Source organism: Oncorhynchus keta, chromosome 1 (genome assembly GCF_023373465.1).
Source record: "Oncorhynchus keta strain PuntledgeMale-10-30-2019 chromosome 1, Oket_V2, whole genome shotgun sequence".
NCBI classification, from domain to species: Eukaryota; Metazoa; Chordata; class Actinopteri; order Salmoniformes; family Salmonidae; genus Oncorhynchus; species Oncorhynchus keta.
The window spans coordinates 60,135,964-60,155,261 of record NC_068421.1 but is presented as its reverse complement, the minus strand read 5'-3'; the positions used below and the strand labels follow the sequence as shown (position 1 = coordinate 60,155,261).

The 19,298-nt window shown below is 43.9% G+C and overlaps 2 protein-coding genes across 4 annotated transcripts in view; both read left to right on the top strand.

The window, feature by feature from the left end:
* Positions 1-1,627: 1,627 nt before the first annotated feature.
* Positions 1,628-8,729, top strand: LOC118389633 (methyl-CpG-binding domain protein 3-like). Of its 3 annotated transcripts, XR_008147412.1 has the most exons (8): positions 1,868-2,826; positions 4,689-4,848; positions 5,100-5,237; positions 5,400-5,490; positions 5,759-5,936; positions 6,173-6,316; positions 6,558-6,643; positions 6,855-8,729. XR_008147412.1 is itself a non-coding variant. In XM_035779532.2 (7 exons), exons 1-6 carry the CDS (start codon positions 1,756-1,758, stop codon positions 6,309-6,311), a joined length of 720 nt encoding a protein of 239 aa, XP_035635425.1. In that variant the 5' UTR covers positions 1,628-1,755; the 3' UTR covers positions 6,312-6,316; positions 6,855-8,729. The 3 variants fall into 3 exon arrangements, 2 of the variants coding, with proteins under 2 accessions (XP_035635425.1, XP_035635416.1); XM_035779532.2 differs by lacking the exons at positions 1,868-2,826; positions 6,558-6,643 and adding an exon at positions 1,628-1,769; XM_035779523.2 differs by lacking the exon at positions 6,558-6,643 and having other exon boundaries at positions 2,483-2,826.
* A 157-nt stretch (positions 8,730-8,886) lies between these two features.
* LOC118359448 (unconventional myosin-Vb) overlaps positions 8,887-19,298 on the top strand; it is a 26,824-nt gene continuing 16,412 nt past the window's right edge. The window contains exons 1-19 of the mRNA XM_052529708.1: positions 8,887-9,179; positions 9,940-10,050; positions 10,156-10,324; positions 14,099-14,243; positions 14,488-14,644; positions 14,847-15,072; positions 15,202-15,315; positions 15,415-15,527; positions 15,613-15,881; positions 15,998-16,079; positions 16,206-16,346; positions 16,672-16,803; positions 16,916-16,999; positions 17,307-17,456; positions 17,651-17,748; positions 17,926-18,012; positions 18,228-18,554; positions 18,702-18,858; positions 19,270-19,298. The exon at positions 19,270-19,298 is cut by the window's right edge and continues 211 nt beyond it. Of these exons, the coding sequence (XP_052385668.1) occupies positions 9,150-9,179; positions 9,940-10,050; positions 10,156-10,324; positions 14,099-14,243; positions 14,488-14,644; positions 14,847-15,072; positions 15,202-15,315; positions 15,415-15,527; positions 15,613-15,881; positions 15,998-16,079; positions 16,206-16,346; positions 16,672-16,803; positions 16,916-16,999; positions 17,307-17,456; positions 17,651-17,748; positions 17,926-18,012; positions 18,228-18,554; positions 18,702-18,858; positions 19,270-19,298 (2,621 nt within the window). The 5' untranslated portion in view covers positions 8,887-9,149. The remainder of the gene's footprint in view (positions 9,180-9,939; positions 10,051-10,155; positions 10,325-14,098; positions 14,244-14,487; positions 14,645-14,846; positions 15,073-15,201; positions 15,316-15,414; positions 15,528-15,612; positions 15,882-15,997; positions 16,080-16,205; positions 16,347-16,671; positions 16,804-16,915; positions 17,000-17,306; positions 17,457-17,650; positions 17,749-17,925; positions 18,013-18,227; positions 18,555-18,701; positions 18,859-19,269) is intronic.

Sequence of the window (19,298 nt, the reverse complement as noted above, 5' to 3'; positions counted from 1 at the left end):
TTTAGCTTTGTCATTATGGGGTATTGTGTGTAGATTGATTGGGGGGTGGGGGTTATTTAATCCATTTTAGATTAAGGCTGTAATGTACATTTTTAAAGTCAAAGGACTAGAATACTTTCCGAATGCAAAGTAAATCTACTTGAAAATCTATGGCAAGACCCGAAAATGGTTTACCTGCAATTGTAAACAACCAATTTGACAGAGCTTGAAGAATTTTGGAAACAACACTGGGTAAATGTTGTACAGTCCTAGTGTGGAAAATTCTTAGAGACTACGCTGAAAAGTCACAGTTGTAATCACTGCCAAATAATATTTCTACAAAGTATTGACTCACGGGTGTCATTTTCAATAAATTGTGCTAAGTTTTCTAAAAATATGTTTTCACTTTGTCATTATAGGGTATTGTGTGTAAATTGGTGAGGGGGGAATATATAATTAATCTATAAAAATATTTAATCCATTTTGAATTCAGGTTGCAACACAACAAAATGTGTAATATATCAATGGTTATGCATACTTGCTGAATGCACTTTATATACACTGGATGGATTTACACAAGATGTACTAGGAATGGTATGTACAGCGGTATATAAATAAATATACGTTGTGTGTATATAGAGTGTAACTAAAATGCAAAGTACAGTAGTAGAAATATTAGAATGAGCTGTTTACAATAGTATTTAAATACACAGTATAAAACCCCAGTAACAAGGCCCGTGTGGCAACAGTAGCGCAGTTTCTGCTGTGGATTCCAACTTTAAAAACAATGTACAATTTTCAGTCGTCCCCTAAGGATATGCTAGCGAATGAATGAATAAAGAATTATATTTGTGTAATATTACTGCTAATGACTGGAGTGTTTGTGTCTGTCTGCAGGACTATGACTTGGAGATGGGCATGGGAGTGCTTGCTCTTTCTGCGTTGGCTAAAGTGGGATGACGCGACACAGAGCTTGCACAAAAGGATGTCATGTTAGCTTGAATGCTGTTTTGTTATTTAATGTCAATAAATGTAATTTAATTACTGTCTTTGTCATTATTCTACACAATGCAGCGTTTGAGTGGCAAACTCGTTGATACGATTGTGTGAAAGTTATTTTGAGAAGTTCCCAAAAATATTTATTAATGCGTGAAGTATTTTTCCAATACATTCAATTGGGTTTAAAAATGCTTGTAAATATGTTTTATTTTGTTTAACATTCCTGGAGTGAAGTTAACGATCGCATCAAATAAGAGAAGGCAGCATATCCTCCAAATAAGGACATGCTGCATCCATTTGAATGGAATTGCAAATAATTGGTTAGTCAGTCACTGAGAGAAACTGGTTATTTGTAAAATATTGTCTGTAAAAATGTATTTGACACTCGATACTTTGTCCAACTGAAATACAAAGTGGTATTAGCAACCACTGTTACAGTTTAATGACTCGTTTTACGCTTCCTTGCTAAATAGTACACATGTGGGCTGCTCTGAAGATGCAGAAAGATAGTTAGTTACATGTCACATTCCAGTTACTATCATAAAGGATACATTGTCTTGTGTTTCTTGTTGGATACATTGACTATTTGAAACACACAGGGCGACTTTGTTTCATACCCCCATTGATATCCATTATTAACAATCAGGTTTAATCTGGGGGCGATTCTGTTTTTGCGCGGATGTCTTTCATTTCTCTCGTTGAAGGGGGAGGGGAGTGAAAGGAGGGGAGAAGGGATTTAACACAGACCGAAAGGGAGAAACCTAGATATTATGCGAGATGGACAAAAACGAGTAAGTACCCTACACAAAGTAATACCCATCTATATTTCTTATATTACTATCTTTGACATTAAATATGTTGTTTTAGGAATGCATTGTTGCAAAATACTATTTTGTCATCGATGAAAGGTTCTCGTGTGGGAGGCGTTTCGGTGGTCTCGAGTGTATCCGCAAACCATTGAACTGTAGGTAGTGTTCAGGGATTCCAAATTTAGTTACACACTTATTGGTGTTGCAGTTTAACTTTTCTTAATAGCAATCCATTTTTTTCTAAATATGACGAGTAATTAGTTTGGTAAGGAATTCGTGAGATGACTAATTACTACTCTAGCTCTAAATAGATAATTGTTTTATACCGAATATTTCAAACAAGTATTGTAATGCATGTAGCAATCTCAACCTATGAATCTCCTGCCTACTTTGTCCATTCATAAAAAAAAGCATTATGTAAACGACTGAATGACAAGTGAGTTTTGTCGTGGTCAAAATGACTCACCGCGTTCTCGAATTTTACCTATGTGAAACTTTTTGCCTGAATAATCTCCTTTGTTGATGTTGTGAAATCATATTGGAAATCTATCCATATTTTGGGGATAGGCTATATTATAATGCTCTATTATAATGCTCTACTTTTGGAGCGTTCGCGTAGGCTACCGCGCTCGTCAAATCAATGATTTATCGGTTCAGGATTCAATAATGCAATGTTGGCGACGGTCCAATGTATTGCGGATGTAGCCCTCATTGCCCTCTCGAGGCAGGCAGTGATGTGGCTAAAGGTTACGGCGGAGTGATATGCTGTAGTCTTCGACAAAGAGCTGCGATAAATCGGGAGGGAGATCCCATGAATAGTACTTGAGCCCTATGTCACTAATGGACGGAGTCATTGTATAAAACACGAAATGTAACCCCAAATATAAACACGCTAGCAAAGAGAATCACTGAACACTTCACAGGAGAACATGGAGAAGAAAAGGTGGGCATGCTTGGCTCTCCCCAAGGGCTGGCAGATCGAAGAAGTGACCAGAAAGTCCGGTTTGTCTGCGGGAAAAAGAGATGTATATTATTTTAGGTAACGTTACTGAGAAAGAGGAGGGTGTTCTCATGCAAATGTTGTCTACGGGCGGTATTACAAGGGGGTTGGGGCTCTGGGTTTACTTGGAGGGGGGTGACCTGGAGACAGAAATTCGGGGAGGGGAGTAGCCGATATTACTGTTCTATTTGTGGCATCAGGGTAACTAGGCCACCTCTCATAGCGTAGTTCTACATAATTGTTGGATAAGGATCTCAGTAACCAATGTTTAGCCTATGTAGGCCTAAGAACTTGTCAACCTAGTGTTAGGTTATGTGAATGATTGCATCACAAATAGCCTAGCCTGATTTAAAGTCCTTTACAATAGCCTTATCATTTTTATTTGACCAGAGGAACTAACTATTAAATAGTCGACTGGCCGATTGTTTAATAGCCACAGAGGAACAAACATGAAACCACATGTTATTTTTTTTAGGCTAGGTGAGGAGGAGCGGGGGAGGCGGGTCGATTGTAATAGTTTGTGGTAGGCTACTTTATACCGCATTTTGATTCTGTGGTGTGATGCACGCACCTTATTTTCAAGTGAAGTATCTCAATTTATGATATGGAAAGCAAGTGCAAGATTTTTTGCATTAATTATCAGCAAGCACGGATGTTTCCATAGTTTGGTCAATCATACACAGTTTTAAATGTTTTAGAAAATCGTAATGCATCAAAAATAAACAGTGCGTCAATAGGCTAGGTATTTGAGATATAAATTGTTATTATAGCAGAGTATGCATTTCTATTGCTGATTTATCAACGCCTTTGTCCACGAATTAAGATCTAGATGAAATGGGCTAACTAACAACTAACTAACTAGGCAGTAGAAGGCGACCGGTCTACACAATTAATGTAAAACAATGTTTCCAATCGAACGTTCGAAATGTTGCAACATTTATCGCTCTCGATTGCCCAGTTACATTGTATCCCAATAGTTTATCCCTACACTGCAACTCCTGGAACATGTTAGTAAGGTCATTTATCTGAAACTATTGTATACATTTAATGGCGAAATTGGTTATACATTTGGGAATATACATTAACATGTATCCTACTGCCTAAATAGTTTATTATACAATTACACATACAATTGGTCAATTGTTTTGTTAAATAAATGCTCATGCAGACTCACTGTTTACACATTGTTTTACATCTACTCTTCATGTCTCCAGTTTGTTTTTGTTCAGCTTAAAACTTGTTTGTTGCAGAGTCTGCGTGTCTGTCTGTTTGCAGCTTTCCTGATCTACAGGTAACTGCCAAAATAAAGGAAACCGGAACATAAATTGTCTTCATAGGGCCACCATGATCCAGAACCACTTCAATGCACTATGGCATAGATTCTATGTGCCTGGACCTCTATTGGAGCGGCGCGATACCATTCTTCCACAATAAATAGCACATTTGGTGTTTTGTTGACGATGGTGGAAAATGCTGTCTCGGGCGTTGCTCTAGAATCTCCCATAAGTGTTCAATTGGGTTCAGTTCTGGTGACTGAGACTGCCATGGCATATGGCTTAAATCGTTGTTATGCTCATCAAACCATTGAGTGCCCTGTGGATGGGGCCATTGTCATCCTATGGGGGCATATCCATGGTAGCCAAAATAATGGCCTGTCCAACCGTTTTATACATGACCCTAAGCATTATGGGATGTTAATTGCTTAATTAACTCAAGGACCACATCTGTGTGGAAGCACCCTCTTTCAATATACTTTGTATCCCTTATTTACTCAAGTATTTCCATTATTTTGTCTGTTACCTGTATCCATCTCTCTCTACTTTTCCCCTCTTGCTATCCCCTGGTCAGTTGTCCATATCCTCACACTGTGGTCTGTTGTCCGTCTCCCCCCCCACACCTAGTCCAACCGGGAAGAAGTTTCGGAGCAAGCCTCAGCTGGCTCGTTACCTTGGCAACCAGATGGACCTCAGCTCCTTTGACTTCCGCACAGGGAAGATGCTCATGAGTAAACTGAACAAGAACAGGCAGAGACTGCGCTATGACAACAGCAATCAGACCAAGGTAAGAGGGTTGTCTTCTGAAGTAATATTTCTCGACACTTTGGACAAACTTCTCAACGACTGCACCCTTATTCGCTGTCAATCCAGCCGTTAGAGGAAAAAAGAAGGCAGAGTAATGTTTTTCCAAGACTTTTCTCCCAGGTGCGAAGGATAACCCACATATCTAATATTATCTAGTATTTCAGGAACAGCACTGTGTCAACATCGTGTTGGTTGTCACTGTTGGCTAATGTTTCTTTGTGTGTCTTCAAGGGCAAGCCAGACCTGAACACATCACTCCCCGTCAGACAGACTGCTTCCATCTTTAAGCAACCTGTCACCAAGGTTACCAACCACCCCAGCAACAAAGTCAAGACAGATCCACAGAAAGCCGTCGACCAGCCGAGACAGGTAAACACAGCCTGTCTGCTGTTTAATGTAACTTACAGTTACATTGAGTTATGCTTTTATTCCTGAAGATAATTTTGACTATTGAGACCAAATCTAAATCCACTTGTATTTTTTTTGTATATATATATATATATATATATTTTTTTTAAATACATTTGACAGCTTTTCTGGGAGAAGAAGCTTGGTGGTCTCGATGCCTTTGACATCGCAGAGGAGCTAGTGAAGACAATGGACCTGCCTAAAGGTCTTCAAGGTAAGAGTCCTGAGTGGCTATGCTCTACCAACTGGGGTCCTGTGTGGCTCAGTTGGTAGAGCAAGGCGCTTGCAATCCCAGGTTTGTGGGTTTGATTCCGACAGGGGACCAGTACGGGGGAAAATGTATGCACTTAAGTTGGATAAGTGTGTCTGCTAAATGAATGAAATGTAAATGTAAGAGAGTGGGCCAAGTATGATCCCCATTTCCTGTTATTTTTTGAATGACTTCTCGCTACTGGGATTGTGAACACCTGTCTGTCCTACAGGAGTTGGACCTGGATGTACAGACAAGACTCTACTGTCAGCGATAGCCAGCGCCCTGCACACTAGTGCAGCCCCCATCACCGGTCAGCTGTCTGCAGCCGTGGAGAAGAACCCAGGGGTGTGGCTCAACACATCGCAGCCCCTGTGCAAGGCCTTCATTGTCACTGACGAGGACATCAGGTAGGCTACACACAGGACTGTACACTCTATCCATGGAGTCCTATCAGTGCCGAAAGTAATGGCATCTGTGAATTTATGAAGTCATTTAATTAATGTATAAATTGAGTAACTGAATACATTAATGGAATTGTATTTGAACATTATGACACAATGCTGATTTTCTCTTGCTATTTTCATCTCAGTCCATATCTCTAAATGTTTTGGTGTGTTGCGTTATCTGCTCATGGTGAGTGCAGGAAGCAGGAGGAGCTGGTGTACAGTGTGAGGAAGAAGCTGGAGGAGGCTCTAATGGCGGACATGTTGGCTCATGTGGAGGAAGCAGCCAGCGAGGGCGACTCACTCGAGGAGGACAACGACGACATGGAGACTGTATAGCAGAGGTAGGCTACTGTTCAAAGGTGTCAGTATTGTTGGGAGAGATGGAGACCCGTACACTGTCAAAGGAGAAATAAATCCAAAACAGAGGCTTCAATATAGAGGTTTGACACTGATGTCTTGATGCCGAAACGTTTTAAATTCCGCACTTTTCTGCACAATGAAAAATCATGATGCCCAATCAAACCTATATTTTGTGTATTTAAGCCTCAGGTTTGAATGTATTCCTCTTATTTTATTTTACAGTGTGTGTGTGTCTATCGCTTCCAGTATTCTCATTTTGATACCTACTCACCTGGAACAGACACTATTTGGTTTAAAGGACCTTTAAGGTTAGCTGACTGCCTCCTTTTGTTGAAAATACATTGTGAGGGTTGTTCAGGCTTGTACAACATTGATGGTTTCCCACAGTTTCTCAATAGATGGCAGTATTTTAATTTAAGAGTTGCAAGCATGCCACCCAAGGGATGACACGTTTCTAATATAATTTACTGTCTACTTGTTTTGCCATTTCAACAAATCTCTTCCTCTCCTCTCTTCCAGGGTGATGGGGAGTTAGAGTAGTTTGGATGGGTCTTTCAACACCTTATCACAGGACCATGAAACCTGTACCAATCCAACCTAAAGAACTGCCCACTTTCCACCTACTACCCCTCTGAAGCTTTACCTACCCACTGCCCACCTCGCCCGCTGGTTGGGCTCTTCTGGCTCCAGTGCTAAGAAAGGACTTGGACCAAGCCATTCTGAATCAAATAATTGAGCTAATAATCTTTCATTTGAAAAAGAGATCATCCAATAACTTTTTGACAGTGCAGAGTGAGAGGAGAGCGATTTACATACAGTATGACAAATTCAGTGTTCAATGATGTAGTTTTATTTTTTACAAGACATTGTAGGGATTTTCTGAATGTGAGATGTATGTTGTGACAATCATATCACCCCCCACATACACACACACACAAAACAAACATACAAAAACTACTTTTTACATGTATTTGGAGTTTTTCAATTAGTAGCGAATGCTGTTTTTATCTCTGGGTTTCTAATGCACTCCATGGGGCTCGATGGACCATAGTGTAGGGGTACTTTGGTTCAGTTTACAGGGCTATGTGAGAGAGGCTTTGATGAGAGGGAACAATATATTTGCCCAAATGATGCACTCTAAAGCATGAGTCACAGGACAGAGAATTAGTGAAAAATGATTGAATTGTGTTCTCAAGGGAATATTCTTGTCATTGTAATGTAGTCCATTTCAAACCCCTTACCAAGTATTGACCAAAGATGGTTCATGTGATTTTTGGAAAGTCTTGCAGTATTCTACTGTAGTTATTTTGTTATAGCATCATATCCAGCTTCTCAATAGCTAGTGATGTTTCCACATGACACTGAGTTATGAGTGAAGTCATACTATACATGGTTAAAATGGGTACTAGAAGTGACTTGGACTCTTCTCTCCTTGTGTCGATTTGATTCATTTTAACACTCATTGCTCACTGAAGTTGTTGGTTTAACGTTGCTGTTTCTAGCCAATGCATGTTTGTCCCCATGGCTATGCTTTTTAAAATGTTTCCAATAATGGGTCAAAGCCATCACAACACTTGCTGCCTCCATTATCTTGTGCACTGGGTGCCAGGCAGAGTAAACTAAGCAGATTTCGTTTGACTAAAGATTAAGGGCTGGACTCAATCTGTATCGTGGAAGATCGGTGTTAAATTTAAAGGTTATTTTTTTGACATTCCGTTGACAAATGCAGCGTTTAATGTGAATGCAGTCTTTGAAATGCCTTTTCAGGGTGGCAGTTAGCCTCGTGGTTAGAGGGGGTGGCAGTTAGCCTCGTGGTTAGAGGGGGTGGCAGTTAGCCTCGTGGTTAGAGGGGGTGGCAGGTAGCCTCGTGGTTAGAGGGGGTGGCAGGTAGCCTCGTGGTTAGAGGGGGTGGCAGGTAGCCTCGTGGTTAGAGGGGGTGGCAGGTAGCCTCGTGGTTAGAGGGGGTGGCAGGTAGCCTCGTGGTTAGAGCGTTGGGCCATTAACAGAAAGGTTGCTGGATCGAATCCCCGAGCTGACATGGTAAAAATCTGTCGTTCTGCCCCTGGACAAGGCAGTGAGCCCACCTACCCCCAGTCGGCCTTCATTGTAAATTAAGAATTTGTTATTAACTGACTTGCCTAGTTAAATAAAGATTTGATTTGTTTGAAATTTGTAAGAACAAAAAAATTGAGTTAGTGTGGATTTTCCACGATGTAGATTAAATCCAGCCCAAAGATTCTGTTTTGAGAAAATTAATTGCGCTTTGTACATATACCCACATTTCTCAACGTTTGTATGTTTCAATTGTCAAGCTCAATTAGATCCCTATCCAACATCAGCAGGCTGAACTGAATTTTATGTTACTGAGTAAAATGTATCGGTATATCAACAGAATACGGTTTCATTTTTCCATTGTCAGTTTTTGCCTCTATTTTGATGAGCCATACTTGGCACTGCCTTGTCTTGTATCTTCTGAATACTACATGTGTTTAACAGTGCTGAGAAGGCCACCACAGCTTGAGGCTAACTGCTGCTGTGAATGAGACCGTAGAAGAGAAGTGCTTGTAAATCCTTCCATCTCAATCACCTCCTTGAGATTAACAGTTAACCTGACTGCTGCCTCTCAGGGGTTTTCATGTCAGTGTCAAACAGAACAAAGTGCAAAGGGACAGAGCGGTGAACACACTCATAGGGGAGGAGGACACCAACTATCTCGGAGAGGATACCCTTGTTGCCTTTTTGAGTCATTTAGGAGACCCCTTCTGAAATTGGTCAGGGTTTGTGCAGGTAGAGGGTTCATATCTGGAAAAGATTATGATTGGAACTATGGAGTTGTACGCCAAGGTAAGTGTTTACGCCTGTATTTCTAAATAGCGGCGTATACTTCTTTTTTGACAGTTTATTTTCAACGAAGTCATAGTTTATCCAGAGGGTTAAGTACCTTGCCCAAAGGTAGGCACATTGACAGATTGTTCTAGTTGGACCTGGGATTTGTTTTCTTCTAGTTGGCTCTGGGATTCAAACAACAACCTTTCAGTTAGTGGCCTAACGTTCTGAACCACTAGGCTACCTGCTGGCTACCTTATGTATGTATCACGATGGCATAATCTAGTAATAGAGATGTAATAACTGGAAATGCTTTAAATGCTCAAGGAACTAGACTCTTCTAGCAATGACACACACAATATCATATTGCACAGGAAGTGTTGTGTGTTGGGATAGATCTGCGAGAACATAATGAGTAATCCAAGATGAGACAGAGAGGGATGACGGACGTTAATTCTTAACGACATTTAGGGTGTTTTATGCTGATGGACGACAAATGTCTTGCTTGGGTGGGACCTGGCAGTGTAACAGTAAAAGGCACACAGAGTAATGGCAGACTGTAGAGTAGTAGAACAGATAGTGTCCTGTGTGATGTAATACTATCCTCTACAGCTGTGTTTTTGGGCAACTGGCAGTTGGGCCTGTCCACCTGGTGTGAAAGTGATACAGCCAAGGGTGTTGGTCATTAGTACAGGAAATCCCCCTCAATGCATGCTTACTTTTCACTGGGTTTCTTCAAGGAGCTCAACGTTTGTGATAACGTTTATTTCTATAACAGGGTGCCAGTGTGTGGGTACCTGACCCAGAGGCCGTGTGGGTATCAGCCAAGCTACTCAAGGACTACAACCTTGGAGATGAGAATGTGGTGCTGCAGATCAGCGATGGCAGGGTGACACACACACACAGTCAACAGCTGGCATACTGTAGATGTATTGTTAGTCGCTCTTGGATAAGCATTTGATAATGACAAATATTTAATGTGCCACCCCTCTAGGAGGTGCAGTACCCAGTTGCGTCACCCTCAGGCCTCCCCCCTCTGGCGAACCCTGATATTCTGGAGGGAGAGAATGACCTCACTGCTCTCAGCTTCCTGCACGAGCCTGCTGTTCTACACAACCTGAGAGTCCGATTCCTGGACTACAGCAGCATCTACACCTACTGTGGTAAGGAACAGAGAGAGGGGGAGAGAGGAAATATGACGGAGAGAAAGAGAGAGGAATAGGTTGAGAGAGATGGAGAGAGAGACAGAAAGAGATCAAGGGTGGAGGTCTTTCTTCAGATGCTGTTTTGCCAGTGGACATATATGCCGCTCCTGTGTGCTCCTGCTTTTATGATTATGGCCTCATGGCCACATAATTTTTACTGGGTGTAAAGTTCACAGGGACATGACCTCCTCTCTTTGGCTTCATACAAATTGGTTCTCCAGAAGATGCTAAATAAACATTAACCTGAGAACACATGCATCTTATGTGATTGCTGTGATATGTTGCAGACATAAACAATAATCAAAGTAGTTTTGATATATAAAAAGTCACAAGAAAAATAATAATATCTTGTATTCTTACAGATTCCTTTTATTCGATTAATAACACTGTCATTCACAGTGGTGGAAAAAGTACCCAATTGTCATACTTCAGTAAAAGTAAAGATACCTTAATAGAAAATGACTCAAGTAAAAATGAAAATCGGCCAATAAAATACTACTTGAGTGAAAGTCTAAAAGTATTTGGTTATAAATATACTTAAGAATCAAAAGTAAATGTAATTGCAAAAATATACTTAAGTATCAAAAGTAAAAGTTTTAATCATTTCAAATTCCTAATATTAAGCAAACCAAACAGCCCGATCTTGGTTTTTTAATTTACGGACAGCCAGGAGCACACTCCAACACTCAGACATAATTTACAAACAAAGCATGTGTGTTTAGTGAGTCTGTCAGATCAGAGGCAGTACGGGTGACCAGGGATGTTCTCTGTTTAGTGAGTCCGTCAGATCAGAGGCAGTACGGATGACCAGGGATGTTCTCTGTTTAATGAGTCCGTCAGATCAGAGGCAGTACGGATGACCAGGGATGTTCTCTGTTTAGTGAGTCCGTCAGATCAGAGGCAGTACGGGTGACCAGGGATGTTCTCTGTTTAGTGAGTCCGTCAGATCAGAGGCAGTACGGGTGACCAGGGATGTTCTCTGTTTAGTGAGTCCGTCAGATCAGAGGCAGTACGGGTGACCAGGGATGTTCTCTGTTTAGTGAGTCCGTCAGATCAGAGGCAGTACGGGTGACCAGGGATGTTCTCTGTTTAGTGAGTCCGTCAGATCAGAGGCAGTACGGGTGACCAGGGATGTTCTCTGTTTAGTGAGTCCGTCAGATCAGAGGCAGTACGGGTGACCAGGGATGTTCTCTGTTTAGTGAGTCCGTCAGATCAGAGGCAGTACGGGTGACCAGGGATGTTCTCTGTTTAGTGAGTCCGTCAGATCAGAGGCAGTACGGATGACCAGGGATGTTCTCTGTTTAGTGAGTCCGTCAGATCAGAGGCAGTACGGGTGACCAGGGATGTTCTCTGTTTAGTGAGTCCGTCAGATCAGAGGCAGTACGGATGACCAGGGATGTTCTCTGTTTAGTGAGTCCGTCAGATCAGAGGCAGTACGGATGACCAGGGATGTTCTCTGTTTAGTGAGTCTGTCAGATCAGAGGCAGTACGGATGACCAGGGATGTTCTCTGTTTAGTGAGTCTGTCAGATCAGAGGCAGTACGGGTGACCAGGGATGTTCTCTGTTTAGTGAGTCTGTCAGATCAGAGGCAGTACGGGTGACCAGGGATGTTCTCTGTTTAGTGAGTCCGTCAGATCAGAGGCAGTACGGATGACCAGGGATGTTCTCTGTTTAGTGAGTCCGTCAGATCAGAGGCAGTACGGATGACCAGGGATGTTCTCTGTTTAGTGAGTCCGTCAGATCAGAGGCAGTACGGGTGACCAGGGATGTTCTCTGTTTAGTGAGTCCGTCAGATCAGAGGCAGTACGGGTGACCAGGGATGTTCTCTGTTTAGTGAGTCCGTCAGATCAGAGGCAGTACGGGTGACCAGGGATGTTCTCTGTTTAGTGAGTCCATCAGATCAGAGGCAGTACGGGTGACCAGGGATGTTCTCTGTTTAGTGAGTCTGTCAGATCAGAGGCAGTACGGGTGACCAGGGATGTTCTCTGTTTAGTGAGTCCGTCAGATCAGAGGCAGTACGGATGACCAGGGATGTTCTCTGTTTAGTGAGTCCGTCAGATCAGAGGCAGTACGGATGACCAGGGATGTTCTCTGTTTAGTGAGTCTGTCAGATCAGAGGCAGTACGGATGACCAGGGATGTTCTCTGTTTAGTGAGTCTGTCAGATCAGAGGCAGTACGGGTGACCAGGGATGTTCTCTGTTTAGTGAGTCTGTCAGATCAGAGGCAGTACGGGTGACCAGGGATGTTCTCTGTTTAATGAGTCCGTCAGATCAGAGGCAGTACGGATGACCAGGGATGTTCTCTGTTTAGTGAGTCCGTCAGATCAGAGGCAGTAGAGGCAGTACGGGTGACCAGGGATGTTCTCTGTTTAATGAGTCCGTCAGATCAGAGGCAGTACGGATGACCAGGGATGTTCTCTGTTTAGTGAGTCCGTCAGATCAGAGGCAGTACGGGTGACCAGGGATGTTCTCTGTTTAGTGAGTCCGTCAGATCAGAGGCAGTACGGGTGACCAGGGATGTTCTCTGTTTAGTGAGTCCGTCAGATCAGAGGCAGTACGGATGACCAGGGATGTTCTCTGTTTATTGAGTCCGTCAGATCAGAGGCAGTACGGGTGACCAGGGATGTTCTCTGTTTAGTGAGTCCGTCAGATCAGAGGCAGTACGGGTGACCAGGGATGTTCTCTGTTTAGTGAGTCCGTCAGATCAGAGGCAGTACGGATGACCAGGGATGTTCTCTGTTTAGTGAGTCCGCCAGATCAGAGGCACTACGGGTGACCAGGGATGTTCTCTGTTTAGTGAGTCCGTCAGATCAGAGGCAGTACGGGTGACCAGGGATGTTCTCTGTTTAGTGGGTCCGTCAGATCAGAGGCAGTACGGGTGACCAGGGATGTTCTCTGTTTAGTGAGTCCGTCAGATCAGAGGCAGTACGGGTGACCAGGGATGTTCTCTGTTTAGTGAGTCTGTCAGATCAGAGGCAGTACGGGTGACCAGGGATGTTCTCTGTTTAGTGAGTCTGTCAGATCAGAGGCAGTACGGGTGACCAGGGATGTTCTCTGTTTAGTGAGTCCGTCAGATCAGAGGCAGTACGGGTGACCAGGGATGTTCTCTGTTTAGTGAGTCTGTCAGATCAGAGGCAGTACGGGTGACCAGGGATGTTCTCTGTTTAGTGAGTCTGTCAGATCAGAGGCAGTACGGGTGACCAGGGATGTTCTCTGTTTAGTGAGTCCGTCAGATCAGAGGCAGTACGGGTGACCAGGGATGTTCTCTTGATACGTGTCTGAATTGGACCATTTTCCAGTCCTTCTAAGCATTCAAAATGTAACTAGTACTTTTGGTTGTCATGGAAATGTCTGGAGTAAAAAGTACATTATACAATGTAGTGGACTAAATGTAAAAGTTGTCAAAAATATAGGTAGTAAAGTACTTAAATAATACTTTGTTCTCTTTTACTGAGTCCTTTAGATCAGAGGTCATTACGGGTGACCAGGGATGTTCTCTGTTTAGTGAGTCTGTCAGATCAGAGGCAGTACACCTTCTAAGCATTCAAAATGTAACTAGTACTTTTGGTTGTCATGGAAATGTCTGGAGTAAAAAGTACATTATACAATGTAGTGGACTAAATGTAAAAGTTGTCAAAAATATAGGTAGTAAAGTACTTAAATAATACTTTAATGTATTTTTACTCAAGTACTTTAAACCATTGGTCATTCACACCAACTGCTCATTCCAGGGATTGTGTTGGTGGCCCTCAACCCATATGACCAGCTGCCCATCTATGGAGAGGAAGTGATCGATGCCTACAGTGGGCAGGACATGGCTGACATGGAGCCTCACATCTTCTCTGTGGCAGAAGAGGCCTACCGCACCATGACCAGGTCAGGGGTTAAAGGTCAAGGGCCAGGGGTCACCCTAGTCTTTGGTCTCCATTTTAATTGCCCTTTGTTACCTCAAAACACTGTCGTTTTGCCTGCTTTTTGGGGGGGTTGAGCCAGGGTTGCTGTTCTTTGTAAAGAGCTCTATATAGACAAAATAGCGGATCGGATCTCTTTAGTTGCCCTGTGTGACAAATAGCTCTGTACATGACAAGATTATTAAGAGGGTAGTTGTCTATGTGTGCAGGGAGGAGAAGAACCAGTCCATTATAATCAGTGGGGAATCTGGAGCAGGGAAAACAGTCTCTGCTAAGTTCACCATGCGCTACTTTGCTGTGGTGGGGGGAGCAGCCCAGCAGACCAGTGTGGAGGAGAGAGTACTGGCCTCCAACCCTATCATGGAGGTATTGACATGTGGGTGAATGAGTTATCTTAACCTGCAATGCGGTTTAATCACAGTTTTTTTGTTGAAGAGTGTGATTTTGGAAAAAGCATGTATTTTGCATATAGAAAATGAGTACTGTATTATATCAGTATTCAGTTGTAAAGGTAATAGCTAAAACAGTGTAATGTATGGTATTTGTAATTCTTTCCTTTACTCTTTAGTCCATTGGGAATGCTAAGACTACACGCAATGACAACAGTAGCCGGTTTGGGAAGTACATTGAGATCGGCTTCGGACGGAAGGGGGACATCATTGGGGCCAACATGAGGACGTACCTGCTGGAGAAGTCTCGAGTCGTCTTCCAGGCGTCACAGGAGAGAAACTACCACATCTTCTACCAGCTGTGTGCTTCTAGAGACCTGCCAGAGTTGAGAGTCCTCAAACTGGGTGAGACTGGACCACAGTGTATTCAGGAACTTATTACAACGTCAACAGCAGGGAACAAATGAACGTCAATGGGTCTAGCCGTGTATTTCAGAATGTGTTCATTACGTGTTTTGATATGTGTTTCTGTAGGTGGTGCGGAAACGTTCCGCTACACGAACCAAGGAGGGGAAGATTCCATGCAGATCCCAGGCACTGATGATGTTGTAGATCTGGAGCGCACTCGCAATGCTTTCACCATTCTAGGTATACAGCTTCTACATTAAACACGTCTATGCTAACATGTTTCCTCTGACTGTAGTGGTATGCAGTTTGAACATTCCGGTGTTGTGTGTACTCCTCCAGGTGTGCCTCCGGACCAGCAGATGGAGCTCTTCAGGATCCTTGCAGCTGTTCTGCACCTGGGCAATGTCAACATCCAGGCCAGTGGGAGAGGTGGTGATCGAAGTTACATTGATGTAAGATTTTTTGTTTTTTTCTTACATTTTTGTTCATTATTTCCCTAAAACTCTCACATAATTAGTTAAAATATTCCATAACCAGGGGGAGGAGCGTTCCCTGTCGGTGTTCTCCAAGCTGCTGGGGGTGGAGAGGACCCAGATGGCCCACTGGCTGTGCCACCGCAGGCTGACAGTAGGGGGAGAGATGCTGGTCAAGCCCATGCCTGGTCAGCAGTCCCTAGAAGCCCGGGATGCCCTGGCCAAGCATGTGTACGGTCAGCTGTTCACCTGGACAGTGACCCGGCTCAACTCAGCCCTCCGAGCCCAGAGCGAGAAGCCCAAGTCATTTATTGGGGTGCTGGACATCTATGGGTGAGTAGAAAGGGCAGGGGGTCACACCTTAGATTAAATTGTATGACTGTAATGACTGTAGCAACAACACATTATTAACACGTTGATTTCCCTTTTTGTCCATTTCTCTTTGGCAGGTTTGAGACATTTGAAAGGAACAGTTTTGAACAGTTCTGTATAAATTACGCCAATGAGAAATTGCAGCAGCAATTCAACAGGGTGAGTCACCAAAGTGTGTGTGGGGGGTTGGACATCAATATGAATGTGAGTCTGTGTCCATAAACTTGTTATCCTCATGTCCCCTCGGTAACCCTTGGTCTCCCTCTCCTCCCCTCACTCATGCAGCACGTGTTCCAGTTGGAGCAGGAGGAGTATGTCCGTGAGGAGCTGCCGTGGAGCAGGATAGAGTTCAGTGATAACCAGCCGTGCATCGCTCTCATCGAGGGACAGCTGGGCCTGCTCGACCTGCTGGATGAGGAGTGCAGGGTCAGTCAGTCACAGTCCTGGTTTCTATCAAGACCACATTGTGTTGTGTCTGGTTTGTGTTCATGTGTCCAAACCGGTTTGAAATACAATAAGTACATGTACTCAGGATATGCTGTGCATCTAAATCATCACTGAGTGCACTGACAAGCCATGAACACCTTGTGATGGATTTGATCCCCAACAATCGCCAGCCAGTCCTGACAGAAATGTTTTCCTCCTACTAAAAGTCAAACTTCAAAGTATTTATATAAAAAACTGAATATTTATCAAATGTACATTGATCCAGAAAAATCTTACCTCCCATGGTGTCTGTTTCCTTGATCAGATGCCCAAAGGTTCAGAGGAGAGCTGGGCTAGGAAGCTGTATGATCAGCATCAGAGTAACAACCCCAGTCCACACTTCCGCAAACCTCGAATGTCCAACACTGCCTTCATCATCATGCACTTTGCTGACATGGTGAGCTAGTTATATTAGCCAGAGTATATTAGATGCCTCAGTTTGACCTGTTTGCAGAATGTGCTGGTTGCTGTAAAGTATTTGACTTAAACTTTTTTATTTTGTTTGTCAGGTCCAATATGAATGTGATGGGTTTTTAGACAAGAACCGGGATACAGTTTTTGAGGAACCCATCAACATCCTAAGAGCCAGTCAGGTATCAGCTGTCAATGTTTTAAATTTACAACTCTGATGATCTGCATTCACACAGTGATGATCTGCAGCTTCCCCTGTCAGAAGTCTTGGCTCACTTTTCTTACCTCCCTGTCAGTTTTGAGTGCATCTGAAGAGTAGAGGAATTTGAGGGAGGCTCTCTGAGGAACCAGATTTCAGCTGTCCACTTTTGTCGGACTGGGGTGAAATCTAGGCTGAGATCAAGATCCTAGGGTGAAATGGAGGACAGTAGAGGGAGAGATGAGGCCTTATTAACATACTATAACCCTGTCTGCCTGTCTCTCCGTCAGTCTGAGCTGGTGTCTGAGCTGTTCCAGCAGAAGCCAGTAGGGGGCAGTCTGTCCCTCTCAGAGGGGAAGTCCACTTTGTCCAATGGCAGTCTGCGCTCTGGCCCTGGGATGAGAGCTCAGCGGGAACACAAACTCACTGTGGGCTTCCAGGTACTGTATGCCTCCCCCTGCTGTGGCCAAGCAACACCATTCGTGTCCAGCTTTTAACAGTTGACAGAATGTATTTGTTTGAAGTAATAATGTCTGTATTACTTCATCCATGGCTCGTTGCATGTTGTCGTATGTTCGATGGACTGTAGGACACGAGTGTGAGTTTGTGTGTTCCTCCATGTTTCTTCAAACAGTTCCGTCAGTCTCTGCAGCTGCTGATGGACACTCTGAACAGCACCACCCCCCACTACATCCGCTGTATTAAGCCCAATGACCTCAAAGAGCCTTTTATGTGAGTCAGACCCCTGTGCTCCTGCCATGTGTGTGTGTGTTTGTGGTGGGGGAGGCATGTGTGTGCAGTGTGTATAATGTGTGTATTATGTGGAGATATAATATTGTCAGTAGGGGATTGTTTGTGTGTGTGTGTGTGTGTGTGTGTGCAGCGTGTTAAGCAGATTTCCCCTCTCAGGTTTGACCCTAAAAGGGCCGTCCAGCAGCTGCGAGCCTGTGGGGTGCTAGAGACCATACGCATCAGTGCTGCAGGCTACCCATCCAGGTACACAGCACATTTAACATCAGCTTCACAGATAAACCCATCACATGCACAGAAAACGAATACATAGTAGCATAGTTATTTCACAGATGCAGAACACTGTATTTGTCCTGTAGCCACCAACATTTATGAAAAACGCACAATTAAAGATCTCAAGAGTATTTGTACTCACTCTGTGAAAATGTGTCCCTCTCTTCCTTCCACCATCTTGGTTCCAGGTGGACTTATGCAGAGTTCTTCAGCCGGTACCGGGTGCTGCTGCGTGGGGGCGGGGTTCAGACTCAGGAACAGATCCAGGCGTCGTGCCAGAGGGCCCTGCCGGAGCTCATTCCAGACCCGGAGCAGTATTGCTTTGGGAAGACCAAGGTGTTCTTCCGTGCTGGGCAGGTGGCTCTGCTGGAGAGGCTGAGGGCAGAGAGACTGAGGGCGGCCGGGGTGGTCATCCAGAGCTGGGTCAGAGGCTGGCTGGGCCGCAGGCGATACATCAAGACACGCTGGGCAACACTCACCATCCAGAGATACACAAGAGGAGCCCTGGCAAGGCGGTGAGAGCAGAATGACTGACTATGTGACACAACAGCACGTCAAACTGCTTTACTCTTCATACTGTCATGTAGTACAGTGTGTCTCAGCAGTAGGCTACCTACATTTGTCCAACTATTTAAGCGACTGTTCTGTTCTGTGTGATCTAGGCTGGCAGACCTTCTGCGCTACACCAAGGCAGCGCTGATCATCCAGAAGACATACCGTATGGTGGCGATAAGACAGATGTTTCTGATGATTCGCGAGGCCACCGTCACCATCCAGGCTTTCACCAGGGGCTCGCTGGCACGACGCCAATACAGACGGGTGAGGAAACGCTGGCACGAAGGCCCCAGAATCTTTTTTTATCAGTGCATCTAAAGTTTTTATTTGCAGCTTAAATATAAAATGCATGGGCCATTCTTGATACACACGGGAAACTGTTGAGCGTGAACAACCCATCAGCTTTGCAGTCCTTGACACTACCTACTACTTGACTGGCACCTACTACCATACCCTCTGAATGGCACACACACACAATCCTTGCCTCAAGGCTTAAAAATCCTTCTTTAACCTGTCTCCTCTCCTTCATCTACACTGATTGAAGTGTATTTAACAGGTGACATCAATAAGGGATCATACCTTTCACCTGGATTCACCTGGTCAGTCTATGTCATGGAAAGAGGAGGTGTTCTTAATGTTTTGTACACTCATCCCTTCTATCCTCTCTCTCCCCAGGTGGTGGCAGAGCGGGCTGCGGTGTTGCT

Bases quoted from the DNA above. Each gene is read 5' to 3' on its own strand.
- LOC118389633 (XM_035779523.2), top strand. From the start codon at position 2,717: ATGGAGAAGAAAAGGTGGGCATGCTTGGCTCTCCCCAAGGGCTGGCAG. The intron at 2,827-4,688 runs GTAACGTTACTG...CCCCACACCTAG, and splicing joins AGAGATGTATATTATTTTAG to TCCAACCGGGAAGAAGTTTC. The intron at 5,491-5,758 runs GTAAGAGTCCTG...TCTGTCCTACAG, and splicing joins CCTGCCTAAAGGTCTTCAAG to GAGTTGGACCTGGATGTACA.